The sequence below is a fragment of the Rhagoletis pomonella genome, unplaced genomic scaffold, assembly GCF_013731165.1.
Source record: "Rhagoletis pomonella isolate Grant_MI unplaced genomic scaffold, Rhpom_1.0 Rhpom_scaffold_00002, whole genome shotgun sequence".
Classification (NCBI taxonomy): domain Eukaryota; kingdom Metazoa; phylum Arthropoda; class Insecta; order Diptera; family Tephritidae; genus Rhagoletis; species Rhagoletis pomonella.
In genome coordinates this window covers 80,032,140-80,043,809 of record NW_023458556.1, presented here as the reverse complement: position 1 = coordinate 80,043,809, position 11,670 = coordinate 80,032,140, and the positions used below count along the sequence as shown (strand labels likewise).

The 11,670-nt window shown below is 40.9% G+C and overlaps 2 protein-coding genes across 2 annotated transcripts in view; both read right to left on the bottom strand.

Annotated features, from left to right (window-relative positions):
• Positions 1 to 7,413: 7,413 nt before the first annotated feature.
• Positions 7,414 to 9,096, bottom strand: LOC118755141. The gene is made up of 3 exons (XM_036489988.1): positions 8,923 to 9,096; positions 7,485 to 8,669; positions 7,414 to 7,428 (listed from the first exon to the last, which is right to left on the bottom strand). The coding sequence occupies exons 1-3, from the start codon at positions 9,094 to 9,096 to the stop codon at positions 7,414 to 7,416; spliced, it is 1,374 nt and encodes a 457-aa protein (XP_036345881.1).
• A 354-nt stretch (positions 9,097 to 9,450) lies between these two features.
• Positions 9,451 to 11,670, bottom strand: part of LOC118755132 — an 8,221-nt gene continuing 6,001 nt past the window's right edge. Inside the window, exons 2-3 of the mRNA XM_036489979.1 lie at positions 11,340 to 11,521; positions 9,451 to 11,233 (exon numbers count right to left, since the gene is read on the bottom strand). Of these exons, the coding sequence (XP_036345872.1) occupies positions 9,451 to 11,233; positions 11,340 to 11,521 (1,965 nt within the window). The remainder of the gene's footprint in view (positions 11,234 to 11,339; positions 11,522 to 11,670) is intronic.

Genomic DNA, 11,670 nt, shown 5'->3' with positions numbered 1-11,670 from the left:
AGGTGCTTATGCGAGGATATATATAAACGAGTTTGTAAAAGGCGCGTCGCACATCCCATAGGTGTGGAATATTTTATCAGCTATAACTTCGGAACCACAAGTCACACGAACTTGAAATTTGGTATGCAGACATATCAATGGTAGGTGTTTGTACGAGGGTATATATAAACGAGTTTGTGAAAGAGGGCGTGGCATATTCCATATTCGTTGAAATTTTTATCAGCTATAACTTCGGAACCATATGTCGCATCAACTTGAAATTTAGTATGCAGTCATATACATATTTGGTAGGTGCTTATAATAAGGTCTATATAAATGAGTTTATAAAAGGGGGCGTGGCGCATCCCATAGGCGTGGATTTTTTATCTATAACTTCGGAACCATAAGCCCCTCGAACTTGAAATTTAATATGCAGACATATCAATGGTAGGTACTTATAGGAGGGTATATATAAACGAGTTTGTAAAAGGGGGCGTGGGATATCCCATAGGCGTGGAATTTTTTATCAGGTGTAACTTCGGAACCATAAGTTGCACGAACTTGAACTTTGGTATGCGGGTATAGCTATGGTAGGTGATTTTATAAAGATAAATATAAATGAGTTTGTAAAATATGTCGTGGCAAATCCCATAGGCGTGGAAAATTGTTATCACCTTTAACTTCAAAACCATAAATCACATGAAATTTAAATTTGGTATGCAGACATATCTATGGTAGGTGCTTATAGTAAGGTGTATATGATTGAGTTTATAAAAGGGGGCGTCGCACATCCCGTAGGCGTGGAAGTTTTAATCAGCCATAAATTGGGAACCATAAGTCACATGAACTTTAAATTTGGTATTCAGACATAGGTATCTATGGGAGGTATTCAGAGTAAAGTATATATAAATGAGTTTGTAAAAGGGGATATATATCTGTATTCATCTATTAGATATCTCGGATATTTAAACGTTTTTTTTTTGAAACCTTACCGTCTTTAGATTATTTTGAAATGGAAAGGTTAAATCGTTTTTTAATCCCGCGATGTTGTTAAACGAAAAAGTTTCATTCATAATACATAAAACTCCTTCCGAATTAAGCATTCTATCAAATTTTAATTTAGAAATTTGGTCGTTTCCTTAATCCACTTAATATTAATAATGGAACAAGATTTGTAGTACAAGTGATGATCAATATATATTAGTTAAAGCACGATAAAGCTAAAAGTATGCTCATAAGGATGCCTTAATGTATACAAAGAAAATAGTTTGTCTCCTTTAAATTATGCTGAACTGAATATTTGTATTACTGTTTTATATTTCTAATAGCAAATGCCCGCTTGCTTCGTGGCGCCTAATAAGATCTTTGCGTTGGCCAATTCAAAAATAGCATTTAAAAGCAATAGCAGTCTGTAAAGTAAAGATTTTTAGTTTAAGTTGAAACGACTAAAAAACGGAATCCTCCTCACACATATGCCAAGAAATAGTAGCGCTGTGATTCCATATGGAATACTAATCCCTTTCGATTTAATGCGTTTTACCTATGGTCTTATTTCCACCTGTGAGATCTCTGCCAAGCGTGTGTAATATTCTTCTATGATCCTGCAACTTCAGCATTGGTCTGGTGTATCATGTAAGCCAATAAAAGTCCTTATACGGAACCTCAAGAGCGCAGATGAGCGTTTTCAATTATAGGAGGGCCAAGAATCTTTGCTGCCCCACATGATGAAAAGTTTTCGCGTACATTGGCTAAATGAGTCTTGTGATCTCATGAATCTCGTTCAAATGAAGCCATTGATATACCTATCGTGTTCCTTCTTGGTCAGATGTGGTCGAATCTTTCCTTGTTAATTCGTCACTTTTACAATTCGTCTTAATATTTATGATGTGGTTTCTTTGAGTTTTACTGCTGTAATAACGGCCGCCTCGAGCAACTTCGTCAATCGGAGGTAGATGCAAGATCACGCTTACATAGTGTTACGGTCTTTATATGCATACTTAAACGCATCCTTGATTTAGACATCTGAAAAAAATTCGTCTAAGATAAACAAACCCCGTGGGGGTTTCTATATATTTCGGGTGCAGCGTCATCCGTTGGGTCCCTTTTCTGCAAAACCTTTGCTTGTCATGAAATGAATACGAATTATGAACTCCAATCAGATTTTATAAAAAATACGGATTTTCTAAATACCTAAACTCCAGGGGGCCAATTTTGGCAAAGGAATTTTTCATCATACAGGTAGTCACGCTGCGAATTTGAACGAAATCGGTTAATAAATACGACTTTTATAAATAACTCTACTCCAGCGCCACCAGCGTGCTTTCTAGTAGCCTATAATAGGACCTCCGACAATTTGACTGGGCTGAGTGGTTTTTGAGTTTAGTCCGCAAAACGGAAATGGCTATCATTTTATGTATGTAGTCTTCTTTATCCTGAGTTTCGCCCGAAAAAAAATTCCCGAGAAAATTTTGATTCCCCCCATAGTAAGTATATGGAAACCAAAAGCGAAAAGTGAACCGGTTCAGGGAAGATGAAACTCATGATAAGGCTGAATATGTTTCGAATGAAAAAAAAATCATCATGAAAGTAATAAACGTTTCGAATGTATATTAACAAAATGGGTTCATTAATACGGCTTTTATAAATAACTCGACTCCAGCACCACCTAGCGGGTCCGTTTTTCGCAAGTGCTTTTTTCATCATGCTTACGAAATCGGTTCATAAATACAGCTTTTATAAATAACTTGCCTCCCGCGCGACCTAGCGGCTACGTTTTTGGTAAACGTATTTTCCATTATGCTCAAACTATACCTTTTGAATTTGAAAGAAATCGGTTCATAAATACGACTTTTATAATTAACGCGACTCCCGCGCCACCTAGCGGGTCTATTTTTGGTAAACGTGTTTGCCATCATGCTGGTAGCTCACGTTTTGAATTTAAAAGAAATCGGTTCATAAATACGATTTTTATAAATAACTCGACCCCAGCGCCACCTATCGAGTTTTATGGTAGCCTATAATAGGACCATATATGCAAGGTATAACCTCTGAAAATTTGACCGAAATCTATGCAGTAGTTTGAGTTAACTCCGAACAACGAAAACGGCTATTATTTTATATATATAGATTTGTTTACCCCGAACGACGTCGGGTGCTCTGCTAGTCTATATATATAAAAATGAAATGTTTTCCGTATGACGGCGATACCTGACCAAACGGCTGAACCGATTTCAATTCTGTAAAAAGTACTGTTTTGCACCTTCCGTGTGGAAGGTTTTTCTATTTAAAAAAATTTTAAATTTTTTGTTGTTGCCGAAAAATAAAGAATGCTGAGACGTCACGAATTCACAATTTCATAGAGTTTTCCGTATATTGTATTTCACTAAATTACCAAACCGCTGAACCGATTTCGTTTATATTTGGAGCATATACTAAAAATTTGATCGCTAGGTGGCGCTGGGGTCGGGATATTCATAAAAATTGCATTTACTTGCCGATTTGGCTCATATTTACAAAACAATTTAGCCAATTTAAAAGAAATATTTGGACTTGAAACTTACACGATAGGTGGCCCTGTGGCCGAGACATCCCCAAAAATTATTTTACGCAAAGAGAAGGCTATATCTACTATATATTTGTGGAAGTATGTATGTATGCATGTATGTGCCAGGTTGCAGCCTAAACGGACGTACAGAATCGAACAAACTTTTGACAGATTATTGCCATGACACCTGGGCCTATAATAGGGTAAAAAAAATTGGGAATCGACAAGGGGGCGTGGCACCTCCCATAGGCGGGAAGTTTGCTATCAATCATAACTACGGAACCATAAGTCACATGAACTTGAAATTTGCTATGCAGTCATATATATGGTAGGTGCTTATAGTATAGTACAAATAAATGAGTTTGTAGAAGTGGGCGTGGCACATCCAATAGGCGTGGAATATTTTATCAGCTATAAATCCGAAACTATAAGTCATATGAACTTGAAATTTGTTATTCAGTCACACAGATGGTAGTTGCTTATATTAGGGTATATATAAATGAGTTTGTAAAAGTGGGCGTGGCACATCCCATAGGAATATTTTATCAGCTATAAATCCGGACTATAAGGCACATGAACTTTAAATTTGGTATACAGACATAACTATGGTAGGTGCGTACAGTAAGGTATATCCCAGTAGGGAAACCGCGGACTAGTGAATCAAATTTCTAGTTCCGTACTAGGTCTTTATCGCCAAAAAGGAACTAGGCCGATAGGAACTAGAGCCCTACCAGTCAAAAATCGGCGAAAAGTGGCACTTTTAAAAAACTAATTTTTTTCAGTTTTTTTCACTAGAAATCTATATCTAAAGTGACGAATTTAGAAATAGTTCGGAACTATAGAAAAAGGGATGCAGAACGAACTAGCTCGGAACTATCGAATAAGGGATGCAGCGGGGGGCTTGTTTACTTTACATAGATATGTATTCGGCGGCGTTTTCGCTCAAATACGCTTCTATTCTGTGCTTCGCAGATGCTTTTTCATAGCTTGGTAATACAAAACTAAAATTTGTGTTAATATTTTAACATCTTGGGACAGTCTGGAATCTGAGAAATAACAGCGAGCACCTCTGCAAACTCAGCTACAGCTAAAGGTATGTAAACGTACATTTCTTGCAATCATTCAAACAAATTTAATTTCAAATTGAAAACACATTTCTTCCAAAATAACTTAAAATCCCACACACGGAAGAACCAAAAAGATTGAAAAATCATGATGCTTTTTTCTTTCGTCTGTCGATTTTTGAACTAGGCGTGGCTAGGGTGGCCAGATATTATAGTGACATAATCAGTACAGTTGGGATCAAAAATCAGTACAAAGTCATAAAAATCAGCTAATTTTTAAGCGTATTTTTTATTATTAACAATATAACAACCAAATAACAGCGCATTAATTTAACAAAAAGTAACTAATAGACTTTTAAATACATATAGTATAATCAATATAATAATTCATTACTTTAAAACAAAACAAAGGTATTACGTATGTATGTACAGCTGTGCTCAGGAAAATAGTAGTAAAATCTATTGACAGGTTTTGAAAATTTTTTCTTTCCTTGCTTGGTCCCGAACAAAACCACACAGGGCGCGAATAACTTACGGCGGCGAAACTAGCAAGGCAATGCCCGAAAGAAAATAAGTAATTACCACGTTACCGTGAATTCAAAGGCGGACGAACCTATCTCTTTATTTGCTTCAGGTGGACTGACAATGCATTAAACTTACTGCTAACTACAAAGCGTACCTTTTTATGCATTCAAATATGTACATACATAAAGTGGACTGTATAAAAGGAGTAACTGTTACTACATACCAATATGTTTGCTTATGTACATACGTACATACCTACCGACGCATAACAGAGAATTGAACTAACTTAGATAAAGAGTGTGTCGTTCCGCAACATACCGCCCCCGCTGAACCATTGGTTCAGGTAAGTGGTAAGACCGCAATTTTTGCAATTGGCCGAATATATTGACCACGAGACGTTTGTATGGTTGCCACTCGAACCAGACCATCGCTTCCTCGGTTTGCTGTCACTACCCCAGCAAAAAATCGGTAATCGCTTTTAGTGGTAACGTGTTCTAGAAGGCATAGCGTTATAATGCTTTCGAATTTTTCCGCTTCTTTTAGGCATTGCCGGTAATGCAAAGTAGAATGTTCAAAAATATTTTATTTATTTCGCTTCTTTGTTTGATTTCGGGGAATGCAAAGTAGAATGTCCTATAATATTTCCTTTTTAATTCGTTTCTTTGCTTCATTTAAGGGAATTCAAAGTAGAATGTCCTACAATATTTTATTTGTGTCGCTTCTTTGCTTCATTTCGGAGAATGCAAAGTAGAATGCTGCATCGTAGTCAGCTCAAAAATAGAATGAATACCCAAAAATTCTTTTTCTACCGTTACTTTCTGTGGAAATTTGTCTCGCATAAAAATCATGTTTTGCTTTGTTCAATTTGCAGCGAAGTTGAAGTCAGTCAATGAAGTGAAGTACAACAGTGAGGAAGTACAATTTTAAGCTTAGTTAAATATGCATGTATGTACATACCGATTTTTAAGAAAATCTAAATACCTAAATAAATACATATGTTTGTATAAAAGCTGATTTATAAAAATGTTAATTAATTTTAATCTTTTAAGACATTTTCTGATTTCAATTTAATATAAATAAGTATGTACTTATCTAGGCATTCTACATTAGTTTCTCTGTAAGGCATTCTTTGTTCGCTTCTCTGGATTCTGTTTATCCATGCGTTCTCCCTTCGTTTGAAGGTAATGCTGCGGGTAAGGGCTTACCTCCAATGACATGCCCATGTTAAAATAAGGCCTTCTTGAAGCGAAAGGGTAAGCGATTCCCATCGCCTAGCTCGTTTCCACTTTCGTTTCTGTGGTAATCGTGTTTTTTGCTGGGACACGTCCCATGAGCCATTTTGATGGCGGTAGATTTGGTTCCTTCAGGAGAACTACCGTGTTTGGCTCAATGTTGAGCTGCTGTCGTTGCCACTTATTCCGTGCTTGTAGCGACGTCACATACTCTACATGCCACCGCTTCCAAAAGCCTTGGACCATTGCTTGGAGGTGTCGCCAATGTTTAAGGCGGTTTACATTTATATCCAAGAGTGAAGGTTCTGGAACCGATGTATATGGCGCCCCAATCAAAAAGTGGGCGGGTGTTAGGGCATTCGACTCGGTGTCTGAGGATGCGCATAAGGGCCGAGAATTTATGATAGCCTCAATTTGGGCGAGAACGGTACAATATTCTTCGAAAGGTAATACGTTGTTCCCAATGACTCGACGAAGATGCAACTTAATAGACCGTATGCCCGACTCCCAGAGTCCTCCAAAGTGGGGCGCGGATGGCGGAATAAAATGCCACTGAACTCCTTCAGCAGCCAGAGCATCAGACAATTCACGAGTATGCGCTTCAGATACAGCGAATTTTTGAAGTTCGTTTAACACTCGATAAGCTCCATGAAATGTTGTACCATTGTCAGAATATAAGTCGGTTGGCATTCCTCGACGCGCGACAAAGCGACGAAATGCTGCTAGGAATGCATCTGTCGTAAGATCGCTTACGAGCTCAATGTGTATGGCCTTTGTTGACATGCAAATGAACAGAGCGAACCATGCCTTTCCAGTCTTCGCGTTGCGCGTTCGGGACAGTTTGATTTGGACAGGTCCTGCGTAGTCTAGACCACAATGTTGAAAACAGCGAGCAGGTTGCACTCGTACAGCTGGAAGATCCGCCATCAATTGTTCACTGGTACTGCGGCGTTGCAGGAAGCAGGTTTTGCAAGAAAACACTATCTTTCGAACGATATTACGACAGCCAATAATCCAGTAGTGTTGTCTGACAATAGCAAAAGTGGCATCAACACCTGGGTGCAAGTACTTAGCATGGATGTACCTGCAAATAAGCTGAGAAACATTAGAAACTTTGGACAATAAAATTGGATGCTTTACTGAGTCTGGCAAGAAAGCATTCTTGATACGCCCTCCAACGCGAAGAACACCGACCTCATCCAAAAATGGAGTGAAACGAAGTAATCTAGACTTCGCCTTCAACGGCTGTCCCATTTTGAGCTGGCATACTTCTTCCCTGAATGTGTTCACTTGACAGTAGCGAACAATAGCATTTGTGGCCAGTTTGAGGTCGCGGGCGCTCAGAGCGTTTGTAAGAGGATTTGGTTCTGCTTCACTTCGGCGACACCTTCGAATAAAGCGCTGACAGTATGCCACAACACGTAGCAAACGTATCCATGTCGAAGATTTTGTTATAAGTTTATCCAAAGCGGGTTGGTCATCTTGCGCACAAAGAACTATGTCTGAAGGAGGTTTGCGTTGTTCGATAATGACATGTGAGTCATTCGATGGGGTGGTGTTGCCGAAAGTTGGCCATTGGCTTCGAGGCGAAGATAACCATGATGGCCCATGCCACCAAAGCGAGTGACGAGCTAATTCAGTTGGAAGCACACCACGGGACGCACAGTCAGCGGGATTATCAGCTGATCGCACATGGTGCCAATGCTGGTGAGGGCAAACATCGAGTATGTCTGCAGTACGGTTACACACGAACAACGTCCATCTACGAGGGGGCGATGAAAGCCAGTGCAGCACGATTTCAGAATCGCTCCAACAATACATATTCGCAATTTTCAAGGTGAGAGAGGTAGTAATAGATGTTACCAATTTGGGTAGCAAATGAGCGGCGCTTAATTCCAAGCGCGGAATTGACAGGCGCTTTAACGGGGCGACCCTGGTTTTTGCGGCAATTAAATTTACAACGAAGGAATCGTCACTTAGCTTGGATCTACTATAAACTGCAGCTGCGTATGCCGACGATGAGGCATCTGCAAAGCCGTGGATTTCGATGGAGACGCCGGCTGGAGCTATTTGACGTGGAATCCTGACATTGGATAGTATTTTCTTCCAGTGATCACTCAAAGTGGGTGGCAGCTTAGTATCCCAGTCGACACCTTGACACCAAGTTTCTTGTAAAAGTATTTTAAAGAGCACGACACTCGGTGAAACCAGACCAAGAGGATCAAAGATTTTGGCTGTTGTCGATAACATACTGCGCTTCGTTGGCTCGCTGCATGACTCAGGCAATTTAGTTGCTATCTGGAACTCGTCCGTGTCAGGGCTCCACTGTATTCCAAGCAATTTAACACATAAAATGTTGGGCTCGGAAGCGATGTCGATTGGGCTATGCTCACACAGCTCTCTTGGTAAGGTTTCCAACAACGGTTTGCAATTCGAACACCATTTTTGTAACTTAAAATTTGCACGTTTTAGTAGCTCGATAAGTTCAGTTTTAAGCTGGAGTAGCTCGTCGACGTTATCACATCCGGTATACATACGTATCATTCAATATTACACGCGCTGCAAATGGGTAGGTTACCTTATGGTCTTCTGCCAGTTGCTTGAGAACACGTGCAGCAAGAAAAGGCGACGCAGCAAGGCCGTAGGTTACCGTGAGTAGTCGGTAATGCTCCACTGGTGAACCCGCATCCTCCCGCCAAACGATTCGTTGGAATTTAGTATCAGAATCTGATACCATAATGCCGCGAAACATTTTCTCTATGTCAGCTGAGAAAACGTAACGATGCTGACGAAAACGAATACACACGCCAAACAAATCACGCTGAATGGGTGGGCCAATATGCAAACGCTCGTTAAGTGAGTAGCCACCAGAATATTTGCAGGATCAATCAAATACGACTCGGCATTTCGTGGTTGAGCTGTCTGGTTTGAGAACTGCGTGATGAGCCAGATAAAAACACTCCGATGGATGGCAGTCAACTTCCTGCGGCGTAATACGGGCCATATGGCCAAGCGACAAATACTCACGCATAAAATTTATGTATTGACTCTTCAGAAATGAGTCACGTTTGAAACGGCGTTCCATATATTGTAATCTGGTGACAGCTTACGAAAGAGTTGATGAAATTGCCGGTGCCTTTTCCTTGAAGGGATATTTGACTACGTAGGTACCGTCAGTACGACGCGTGTGAGTACGAACAAAATGGGCCTCTGCTGGATCTGCCATATTGATCTTTTCTGGTGTAGGTTTGACATCCTCGACTTCCATAAATGACCGAAACAGCGCATCAATGTTAACGGTAGCATGATGAGTTGCAGCAGTTAAGTTAGCTTCGCTTTCGGTAAAATGCGTTCCAGCTACCACCCAACCAAACACGCTATTCAGCAAAATCGGCATGTTAGGCCCGAACTGTTTTTGCTCGCCAGTGTAAATGCTCCACAACTGATCGGAGCCAATCAATACATCAATTGGTGCTGATTCAGCGAATGTAGGGTCAGCGAGTGGTAGTTTCACAATTGATCGCCACGATGATGAAGAAATATTCACGGTCTGAACAGGAATTTGCGATGTTAACTTGCTGAGAATATAAGCGTGTATATCTAGTGTCGAGTCGTTCAATTTGGAGCTTAAAGTGAAGTACACCCGACCTCGCGTTACTCCGGCATTGCAGGCTGATAGACCAGAAACTGATATACGACCGTTTGTACGTGATAGACCGACACGTTGTACAAAGGCTTCTGACACAAATGATATGGTTGATCCAGAGTCCAGCAATATTCGACAGCTTACCCGATTTCCCCATTTGTCATCGACTGCGGCCACCACCGTTGGGAGGAACGTGTGAGGCATAACAGCAGTAACGGAGCTTAAAGTGCTGGCCGCTGCTTGCTTTAGGGTTGGCGTGTGCATACGCTGCGCAGTGACAGCAGGTACTTGCTCATCTTGATCCCAACTATTTTGTGCTGATGAAGGAAAAGAAGTAGAAGAGGGTGTGAGGGCAGACCGTTCATCATGCAGAAGTGTATGGTGGCGTGAGCTACATTTTTTACAGCTATGCTTCGATTGACAAGAGCGCACGGAATGCGTAGAGGCAAGGCAATTAAAACATAGCTTTTGTTTTTGTACAGCTGCCCGACGTGACGACGGTGATAACTGTTTGAATTGAGCGCATTGCCAAAGCGTGTGATTGTCCGTGCAAACGACGCATTGTTTGTTCTTCCTGTCATCAACATTTGCCAACAAAGCGACGCGACGTGTGTGGGCTGAGCGGGGAGGTAAACACGCCTCAAATGTGTCACAGCGATGAGAAAGAAACTCGAGAAACTCGCTGAACCCTTTTTCGCTCTGGTTATCGCATTTGTCTGCCCACTTTTTCCGCGTTTCTTCGTCTAATTTATTAAGCAAGAGTTGAGTTAGCCATGGGTCGCGGGATGTGACATTCAACGCGTCCAGACCTCTGATGGCTTGATCTGCTCCAGCAACTATTTGGCGAAGTACCGATGTGTTAGTTGAAGAGAGGGTGGGAAGAGCCAAAAACGATTGCACCAGTGATCTAATTATGAGCGGTTTGCGGTCGTACCTTTTGACTAAGCGGTCCCATGCCTGCTCATAATTGTCTTCGGTCACACGGATATGTTTTATGCTGGCTAAGGTATCGCCTTCTAGATATGAAACCAAATATTGAAATTTTTGCGTACGGCTCAACCCTGACTTTGTTCCCACTGCGCTAAGAAACAAGTCGCGAAAAGTAATCCAGTCCTCGTATTTCCCGTTGAACTTAGGTAACTGAATTTTCGTTAGGTGAACGTTTTGCTCACTACGGCTAGCCGCAAATGTTTCCAAAAATGATGCTTGCTGTATTGCTAAACGATCAATTGCGTCATCCTCCCTGAATGTAGATGTTTGACTTGAAGAAACTGGCAAAATGTTTCTCCTCCGTTTGCTCAATGTCTTCAATAGGGTCGACGAAGTTATCTTCCGCAGAATATGCGTACAATTCTTGACTCATACTCATAAAGTCCTTATAGGTAGCTTCCAATTTTTCAAGCCTATACATAAGAGATTCCCTGGTAGGGGCTTCGGTCGGTTGCTTGGCAGCCTTGTAAGCGCGATCAATCGCCAATTTCACCCAAGCTCGATTCCGCTGCAACAGCTCCATTACACCGTTTAAAATTGGCTGCACGTTAAGTGTTCAACGTAAGATTATCAAATATAGTTAACCGCAAGAGATTCACGAGCACTAATTCGAGGATCCAGCTCGCTGGACCAGCAATTTGTATGGTCCCGAACAAAACCACACAGGGCGCGAATAACTTACGGCGGCGA

Excerpts from the sequence above, each read along its gene's own strand:
- LOC118755141 (XM_036489988.1), bottom strand. The coding sequence starts at position 9,096 with ATGTTTCGCGGCATTATGGTATCAGATTCTGATACTAAATTCCAACGA. Across the intron at positions 8,670-8,922 it reads AACTGGCAGAAGACCATAAG|TGGAGCCCTGACACGGACGA; the intron begins GTAACCTACCCA and ends CTTGGAATACAG.